Genomic DNA, 10,117 nt, shown 5'->3' with positions numbered 1-10,117 from the left:
GACCGCCCGACGCTTTTGTAGCTCGCATGTTTTTCAGTCGTTCCGTTTTAACTGCTGTAAAATCTTCATTTTTAGGGCGAAAAACGGAGCTATTACTGCAGACAAAACTTTAACGAATAGGACGAGTTGTCGGAATCAACAGATCGAAGTTTGACGAGGTTTGTACCGCGTTTTATAGTTTTTTATTATCTTCGTCTTGAACTTGAAGCTGCAAATGGGTTTGACATGCGCCAGATACAAACAAATTTATAAGTCTAGGCTAAGAAAGAATTTTATTCAGCACCAGTTCAAAATTCTAAAATACACTTTCGTCGTAAATTTCACGGCAGAAACGCAGAAATACGATGAATGAAAGTCGCATTAAATCTCCTTGTGTCTAGGTAGAAAGAGCCTCATTGACTTCAGCTTTTCGGTGGAAGAAACACCGGACTAGTTCTTCAATTGACACACGCCATCACAGAAAACAAACAAGCAGACTGACAACTCCCGGCCAAAACACATATTTGCATTCACTTACAATTTGACTTTCCGTGAAATTTTAAAACGGAACAGAGGTAAATCTTCGAAGATTAATCGTCGTTGGAAATAAAAAATACTTTCCGTAAGATCTCTAACTGTTTTTCTTTTTACGAGAAAATCGTCGCATGATAATTTAACTCGTGTGTGTTTGTCATACCAGTACTGCTGTTTCTTCAAAAGCGTATGCTTCTTTCTTCTTCAATTGACAGGTGTCACATCGTCACAGTTGCTTATCAATAAAATGTTTCGGCGAAAACATTCTCTTTAACTTGAATAACGCTTGTTTTCTTTATAACTCACTCGCCATCAAATTGTGAAGTTCAAGGAGGATTTTCCCGTAATTAAACTCGTAATTGTAGCCCTAAATCATTCGGGTTCTTTTAGCAATCATTGTTTTTATGCGTTAGAAAAAGATAAAGGTGTCATTCACCAGCATAGGTCGGTCCGTAATGGGAACTTCTGAACTGTTCGTATATTTCTGAACTGTTCAAAAATTGGTGTAGCATCCTGGATTCTTTCAGGCTCGGGTCGCATTATGACCGAATTGTTTACTCTAGGGATTAAACTCTGTCAACACAAGCATTTTCTAATGCGACCCATTTTTTGCGGTTTCCTAAGAGTTTCAAAATTCTAAAACAAATCAAAGACGCCGGTGTGCCTGGGTGGGGCTGACCGATTTTGACAAATTTTTTTGAAACGAAAGGACCCGCGTCCGTGGCGGACAAAGTTGTCATTTGTGCGTGCGTGTGAAAAAAGATAAAAACCAAAAAGAGCGGGAAACACATATTTGCATTCACTTACAATTTCACTTTCCTTGACATTTTAAAACGGAACAGAGGTAAATCTTCGAAGATTAATCGTCGTTGGAAATAAAAAATACTTTTCGTAAGATCTCTGTTTTTCTCTTTACGAGAAAATCGTCGCATGATCAGTTAACACGTTGTCACACAAGTACTTCTGTTTCTTCAAAAGCGTATGCTTCAATTGACAGGTGTCACATCGTGACAGTTACTTTTCAAAAAAATGTTTGAAAATTTGTTCGGAAGCCTTTTAACTATCTTTACACTGACAAATGAAAATATTTCGGCGAAAGCTTTCTCTTTAATTTCAATAACGTTTGTTTTCTTTATAACTCACTCGCTATAAAATTGTTCAGTTCAAGGAGGATTTTCCCGTAAATAAACTCGTAATTGTAGCCCTAAAATCATTCGGGTTCTTCAAATTAAAGAGAAAACTTTCAACGAAAGATTTTTATTTGTAAAGGTAGTTAAAAGGCTTCCGAACAAATTTTCAAACATTTTTTTGAAAAGTAACTGTCACGATGTGACACCTGTCAATTAAAGCATACGCTTTTGAAGAAACAGCAGTACTTGTGTGACAAACACACACGAGTTAATTGATCATGCGACGATTTACTCGTAAAGAGGAAAACAGAGATCTTACGAAAAGTATTTTTTATTTCCAACGACGATTAATCTTCGAAGATTTACCTCTGTTCCGTTTTAAAATGTCACTGAAAGTGAAATTGTAAGTGAATGCAAATTGTGTTTTGGAGTCGTCAGTCTGCTTGTTTGTTTTCTGTAACGGCGTGTGTAAATCGGTTATTCTTCCACCGAAAAGCTGAAGTCAGTGAGACTCTTTCTACCTAGACACAAGGAGATTTAATGCGACTTTTATTCATCGAATTCCTGCGTTTCTGCCGTGAAATTTACGACGAAAGTGTATTTTAGAATTTTGAACTGGTGCTGAATAAAATACTTTCTTAGCCTAAACTTATAAATTTGTTTGTATCTGGCGCATGTCAAACCCATTTGCAGCTTAAAAGTCAAACAGGGATTGTCACTTACTAAATTGGCTTGCCATTAAGTCTTATGATCGCCTTCGTATGAAATTGTTTTTTTTTGTTATTGTCGTTTTACTAGTCCGCGTTTTACTAGTCCGCGTTTTACTAGTCCGCGTTGTACTAGTCCGCGTTTTACTAGTCCTCGTTTTACTAGTCCGCGTTTTACTAGTCCGCGTTTTACTAGTCCGCGTTTTACTAGTCCGCGTTTTACTAGTCCGCGCTTTACTAGTCCGCGTTTAACTAGTCCACGCTTTACTAGTCCGCGTTTTACTAGTCCAGTCCAGTCCAGTCCAGTCCAGTCCAGTCCTCGGAATACCATATGCCGATATTTTGTTTAGATATAAACTGGGGATAATTTGATACATTCGTTATGTTCACAGGGAACCAACTTCACGAGATTTTTAGGTCGTCTGGTTGGATAAACTTAAAGTAAAAGTCGTCCATTTTTTATTTTGGAATTTGCTACTCCCTGACAAAGCCCTTTTCTCTGAGATGGAAATCTGCATAACATGTTGTTTTCTAAACTTCAGAATCATTCGGGCAAGAACTTACGTAAGCAAACCATTTGTTAAATGTAAATCCTTTTATAACTCCTCGTCCACGTCACAGGGCCTTATTGCTTGCTTCAAAACGTGTTTGGTATGTTCGAAATACTACTTCAATCGATTAATTAGAGGATTTGGTATTAGTAAGATGATATTTGCCGCTCTATTCTGGCGACGACCGCTCATTCGTTACATGAATTTTTACGGTGCCCGTTTGGATTATTTTAAAGCCATTTTTGTCGACTGAAAATTTATCTTGCTAATTTCAGTTTAGCATATCTTGTCAAAGATAATCTATTTAAGTCACGAGGAGTTATCTCGACTTTTGTATATTTTTGACGGTTCTATATTTGCTAGTTACGCTGTAAAAACAATGAAAAAAACGTAATGGGAATTTTGAGTTTTGCTGAAGCGTTTTAAAACATTGTGTGGTATTGTCCCTCCAGTTTGCCGCTCAGGTAAATCTTTTGTAACTTTTGTCCTCTGTTTTTGAACCACAGAGGTTGATTTGACTTTGTTACCCTTCATTTATTTGAACAGTTGGTGAAAAACCTGTTGACCAATGAAATCATTCTCTTTGTCTCTTCAAAAAAATAACCTTTGTTTTTTTGTCCCTTAGCGCCTTTGTATTGTAACGCTAAATTATATTTGGACCAAAACTTGAGCTTTACGAAATAGCTCACTTAAAAAGTGCTTGCAACCTTTGGTTTGTCACAGATGTCATTGATTTCATAGTTTGTGATGCACTTGCCAAAAACAAAAACTTCTTTTAACAGTCTGTGAATTTTGGAGAAGGAAGATAAAAAGACTGATGGCTCTTGATTGTGAAATGGAGCATGGCTTGCACAAGTGTATTTGTGAAGTGACCGGCAACAAATTTGCATTTACTTCCATAAATATTTAAAACAACATGTTTTCTTATAGAGACTGACAAAACAGAATGAACAAAAAAAAAAGAAAAAAGATCACCAACTTTTTGCTTCATTTGCCACATGAAGTTTTGTATTGTGAACAAATAATCCAAATAGAAGAGTCTTCAAAATCTCGTGATCTTGAATTTTTTCTTTATTTGGCTAAAGATGTGTATTATGAGCAGATGATACCTACTGGTAACATGTGGCTGCATGGAAACAACAATATATCACATCTAGTACACAAAGATTGTCAATTTAAATATTTTTATTTCTTTCAGGTATGTTTATTTAGGAGTTTGAGTTTGTGTTGCATGTGATTTAATAAAATCTCAGTTTTGTTAATGCTTTTACTTCTACAAGGAACTTATATTCACATGTAATTTCTTCCTTTAATCTAAATACATCGTCAAGCAGAATGTAGGGATGAAGAACCAAAAAACGTTACATTGTTTGATTCGATACCTGATTCTCAGAGTTGGAATTGTCAGAAATATATGGAAGAACAGTTTATAGAAGTGATATTGAAATCTTTGGAGTGAAGGGCTAACCCTTATTTTTGACACTTTGAAGGGACATTGAGAAAATTCATGGTCATCAATTATGAGTCTTGATATATTGATACAAATCTTCCGTATGTATATTTTCCTCCCCCCCCCCCCCACAAAAAAATTAAATATCTGGTAAATTAGTGAAATTATTTAGTGTAGCACTGATATTTGACAGTGTACATCTAGATCTTTCCGATCTTAAACTTCCTTTAAGTAGCATTTTATGATTCGAATGTGGTCCAAATTTCTTCCATTTCCATGGCGGTTGTTTCTCTATTCACACCCATAACGCACTTCCATGGAATTACGCTCAAATAGAATGCAGTCGAAAAGGTGGTGCACTAGCCAAGGTATCGCGGGAAGGCTTAAGATCTGCCTTATCTAACAAGTTGGAAGGAATAAAGCCAAAGACGAACAACTTGCATATTGGTTTCTTGGCGCGAGACGACTGGGTTTGGATCGATGGAAACCCGTTGAACGCCTCCCTTTGGATGCGTGGATATCCGTCCGGTAACCATGGAGACCAGAGTTGTGCAGTTCTCTCAGCAATTTCGTCAAGAATCACGAATGAAGATTGCAAAACGTATAAGAATGCTTTGTGCTCCAAACGTGCTGGTATGTCCCATAGTCTATACGTCGTGTGAGATTATTTGGCCTACAATAGCGAATTAGGTAGTTTTCATGTTGACTTTTCAACAAAAATTCTATCGTAAAATACAACAACACTCATTTAAACAGATTTATGATACAACTAAATACTTTCAAAAAACTTCTCACTCTTCAAAAAGTAGTTTTTTTATGATTTACTGGTATCACCGAAGGAAAGCAGTAACTTCTCCATTGATTCTTTGATCCACCATTTTTTTCTCTCTCAGAAAATTCCTTATTGCGTCAAAATTTACTCTGAAGCTCGAGTGTTCTGATACCAAATGGCCCTTTTCTGGCTATTGACGGATCCTTTTCCACATGTTTTAGGTCAAAAAAGGTAAGAGATAATGTGATACAAGAGATAGCACTTACATTATAAACATCGCTAATTCGTTCATCAAAGCAACTGAAATTATATGAACCTTTGATTGATGGTGACTCAGACAATCGTCTGTCCGTCCTTGTGCTGGCTCTATGTTTGTTTGTTTGTTTGTTTGAACACTTCACTGGTTTTTCGTTCCCCTCATTATTTATCCACTTCTCGTCGCTTTAGTTCGCGTTTGCTTCTCTGTTTAGAGTCATTTCATTGGTTTTCTCTGGCCCTCATTTTGAATAGGAGTCTAAACCTTAGTGGCAGGTGACCCTTGAAAAGCCCCTCTACGTTGAATCTGTTGAGATCACCGAAAACCTGGACTGCTGTCGACGAGATAATGGAATTCTTAGCATCGACGTATCCACTGATGAAACCAGTTTACATCCATCTTGTACCAAGTTTGTGTCCTATGGAAAGTCGTGGGGTTACAAAGTACGCTGTTCTCCACCAGCGCGTGGACGTTACGTGACATTCAAGTTGATTGGTAGCAATGTCACGCTAGTTCTTTGCCAGGTTGTGATTCGCACAGTTGGTAAGTTTCACCAGTTGCAGTTAATTAAAAAAAAAGTTAAAGTAAAATGTGCACGTAACTATGGTCCACGGAGTTTGGCGGGATGCATGGTATAACGTTAACTACGACACTACAAAAACATCAACTATGCGCGAAAATCCTGCTTTCCAATATACGCCACAAAGCCAAATAATTCTTCGAGATTTCGATGCACCGGTAAATGTGGCAGAAAAGTACATTCAGCGTTTGACTGGTTACTTACGGGGAATTTTTTTCACTATAACTTTGAATACAGGTCATCAACTAACTCAACAAAATCGTCTCTAGAGTCAACAACAGATTTTTCTATGTAGTTAATGACTGCCTCACCCCGCTTAAGCTTTCTTGAAAACACCATCTACCAAAATCGTAAAACAGAAAAATCTGAGGAAGGGTTTCACTATCTGAACGAATACAGTAGTCGAAATAGTACATTTGCTTTTTCAGAACTTCCATTCGTGCACTGGAACCGGTACAAAATCGCGTGAATGGGTGGAAAAAGAGAGAGGCAGCAAAATAGCTTCTTTGAAAATAAATAACCGAAAATGCAATCTCGTGTAGCCTCAGGTTGTTCTTCGTCCTTCCTTTGTCAATTGAGAAACTGCATTTATCCTTCTACAGGCTCCTGAGAGTGGTAATTACACATTTTACGTGGCATGTGATGATTTATGTGAACTATGGATGCACGATGTTACTGAGGAAGGCATTGAAACTGTTGATAAGAAGTCAGAAAAGACTGTGTCGAAGCAACCAATCATCACTGTTGAAAGATGGACTGACCATCAACAATGGGACAAGTGAGACACGCAAAATAATAATTGATACGATTAGGGTCGCTTGAAACTTAGATGTGCATCGTAGTACCTTCAAAGATATTCGGGAAAAAAATTTTCCACCGATTCTTAGGCACCCCAAATTCCGGATCTAAGTCAGAACTTATGTGCGATCTTATGCTGTGGTATTTATTACAACACTTTTTTTGAAAGTTCACACACCAAACCTTTCCAAATAGAAAGTAACTATCCAAGGACAGGGGGAAGTAGCCTTACTCGTGTTCGTTTCATATGCAGAGAAAACCGCCGCAGGCTTTTAGGTATACACCTCAAGGTTTCTGGGCGTTCTTCTTCTTAGATCATATACGCTGTCTTGTTTTTTTAAGGTATAAAGCCCAGCAAACATCACAACCAATATTTTTGGACAAATGCCGCATTTACCCAATGGAGGTCGTTATGAGTGAAATAGTAGGCCTAGACCACGTATCTCAGGGCATGCGTAGACCAAATGGTGAATATGAACGGCCTATTCCAAGAAAAAGACTATTTTGGACTAAACCAGGTATGACGGACGGTTATGTTGTTGGATATAGCAGCTGTCATGGCCGCAAGCAAGAATCACTCAGAACTACACCGTGGTGATTATTAAAAGCTGCTTCTCCATTCAATTCTGATAGGGACACGTAAACTAGAAGTGACACTTGAAAATCATGAATCATCCATGTTTGGTTTCGTTGGTGCGGCATTACGCATTTCAGGTGAGTTACTCAGGTCTTGCATGTTAATAATGGTGATTCATGTACTTCTAAGTTACCCGGAATAATTAAGCGTTACTATCAAAAATCACATATCTCTCAATTAATCTTTCAGACCTTCTTTTTCAGTTTTAAAACCTGTGCCGGTATTATCGTCGATATCAACATTAGCTAGTCAGTATTACAATAATCATCATTAAGATCCATAACTTTTGTTATTATTAGTATTATCATTGTAGGGAAAAAATATTTTATGTTTGTGTCGATTTTTCCGTTGCTCGGAAGAAATATCTATAATACCATTATCCAAAAAAAGGCTTAATTGTAAAAAAGTGAACCCTGGTGGTTGATAAAAACGTCTATTAGAGTACCAAATAACCTAGTACTCTAATAGACGTTAAACCTAGCATATAAAACATCACTACTTTCATTTTAAATAGGATTTTTCCAGTTCTGTTGTGATGGTTTGTATTGCCCAGACTGCCTGCTACAACTGAATATCACAACGCTAGGACAAAACGTAACAATTAACCCAGCAGTGAGCCTGTCTTGTGTAAACACACCCTTCACGGCTGTTTTCGACGCAATCAAACAGCCGGGAAATTTTACAGTGAAGGTGAGTATATATGCTTTAAGTGTGAGATCAAGATGGCTCATCCTTGACCTCACACAGTCAGTGTATCCATACGAATAGATTTACTGACTGTGTGCTACCAGAGGAAGGCTCCTTGTACAGGCCATTTTATACAGCGCACTATTCACTTAACATTTCTGCATATCAATACAGATTTCCTCTTCGTTTGCAAGCAATCTGGAGAGTACTGTCCATCAGAGGGTATTAGGTCATCTCCATCTTCAAGGTGAAGTCCTTTCTCGTGTAATTTTTAACCTGTCTTCTGATTTAAAATAAACTGATTTTGATAATTTCATTTATCTACTTACTAGCCGTGGTGTTAAAAGAGTGCTATTTCCAATCAGAATACTGCGGATGGACACACCCTGATGACATGCCGAAAAAGTGGAAATTAACCGGTGCTAAACCCTACGTTAACTATCCAGGTTAGTTGAAAGCAGAGAGCGAAATCTCAGAGCTATACATAGGTACTGATCATAATCACTTCGTTTGACAGGGGTGTTAATTTGGCAAAAATGCACAAATCTGAAGAATATTGAAGGGATAGGTCTTTTCCAGGGCTAGATGCTTCATTTGCCAGTCTTTCGTGCCCCATGAGTATGAGTGTTAGGCTCTGGCCTATCAGAAAAGTATCACGAAGGGTAATTGTACATTTTTTAAAAAAACTTTAAGTCTGCCTCCTATTTGTCAGTGAATCAACCTTGGCCAATTTTTTGTCGTTTTGCCTTTTAATTTTGCGATATAATAGCATCCCATTATCGATTGCACTTCGCTACATTCCATTACAATGCAGAACACGTTTCAATGCATTCCAATAATTCATTGTATACTGATATGCTGTTCTGCATTACACCAAACTATATTGTGTTACACTGTCATACACAATACATCGCATTGCAATGTATCGCATTGCAAATAGCAGACTACAGAATGCAATGTTGTTCTCGGCCCTACGTTTCTTTAATCCAGCAGAGCATCTACAGCATGCCCCGACAAGGGTTTGGAATTGGATATTAAAACATTGCGCGATTCAAAGCCACATAGCCATTACAGTTTTTGTTTCTTCAAGCTGAAAGAACTAGGTTTTTTTCTTCTAACTTAAAATTGGTTTCTCTGCAGTTGCATGAAATCATAAACCTGTGCTTTAGAGAAATGGCAGAAAACAGACCTAAAGCGTCTTATATCCGGGAGTTGTTAGAAGAGCTTCGGTACTGTGTTGGAGTCTGGGATACATATCTATAAATGGAAAGAGCTTGGTACAGCATTGCTTTACTGATTACAACTATTATCTTCGGACGGACAATTCTTCTATTATTACGTTGTAAATATAAAGTAACTATACTGGATGTTCATTGAATTAAAGCTGATTTTAATAAATTATCTATATAATATTGAGTCCATCATTGCCAATACTGACAATACTTGTATTATTTCGATATAATTATTTACCCATTTGGCAGGAAGTTCAAAATATTGGAGCTGATTTTAATAAACTTTATCTATATCTTTATTGTGTCCTTCATAGACGTATGTTATCAATGGTTTACTTGCAGGATGCATCAAAAGCCTGGAATTCACAGAAAATATTAACTAGATTTGTATAGTAGTATACAAAGTATATCATTACAAAGTACACGAGTATAATAGCAGAACGAATCAGACGACACGAGTCTTATTACCAATTAATCATAAATATTACAATTTCCGGGAAAAGGAGAATAGCCAAGATATGAAAGAAAGGGAAAATTTGCATTAAAAGATTGACAAAGGAGGCGTATATTTTTCAATGTTGATTTAAACTACAGCATTGGATGTGATTATCTTATTGACCTGTCCAATAAAAAGCAGTCCGATAGCAACTTGGCAAGTAAAATAGTGGAAAATAGGAGCGTTTTGAGCCAATTACAATCATGGAAATCGTAATTTTCATGACTGAATAAGAAATCAGTTCACGTAAAACCAAACATACTACAGGGTTAATACTTTGATAGGAATCTATGGAAACAATTTACACG

General features: G+C 37.1%; 2 protein-coding genes across 2 annotated transcripts; both read left to right on the top strand.

Moving 5' to 3' along the window:
- On the top strand, positions 1-7,478 carry LOC148732118 (uncharacterized). The gene is made up of 6 exons (XM_088756402.1): positions 1-158; positions 4,688-4,984; positions 5,245-5,354; positions 5,634-5,922; positions 6,562-6,737; positions 7,100-7,478. Exons 5-6 carry the CDS (start codon positions 6,622-6,624, stop codon positions 7,353-7,355), a joined length of 372 nt encoding a protein of 123 aa, XP_088612528.1. The 5' UTR covers positions 1-158; positions 4,688-4,984; positions 5,245-5,354; positions 5,634-5,922; positions 6,562-6,621; the 3' UTR covers positions 7,356-7,478.
- LOC148732117 (uncharacterized) lies at positions 7,435-9,612 on the top strand. The gene is made up of 5 exons (XM_088756589.1): positions 7,435-7,471; positions 7,909-8,084; positions 8,256-8,328; positions 8,414-8,527; positions 9,222-9,612. Exons 1-5 carry the CDS (start codon positions 7,435-7,437, stop codon positions 9,227-9,229), a joined length of 408 nt encoding a protein of 135 aa, XP_088612715.1. The 3' UTR covers positions 9,230-9,612.
- The last annotated feature ends 505 nt before the right edge of the window (positions 9,613-10,117 follow it).

The sequence above is a fragment of the Stylophora pistillata genome, chromosome 4 (genome assembly GCF_964205215.1).
Source record: "Stylophora pistillata chromosome 4, jaStyPist1.2, whole genome shotgun sequence".
Taxonomy (NCBI): domain Eukaryota; kingdom Metazoa; phylum Cnidaria; class Anthozoa; order Scleractinia; family Pocilloporidae; genus Stylophora; species Stylophora pistillata.
This window is presented reverse-complemented; position numbering and strand designations above follow the sequence as displayed.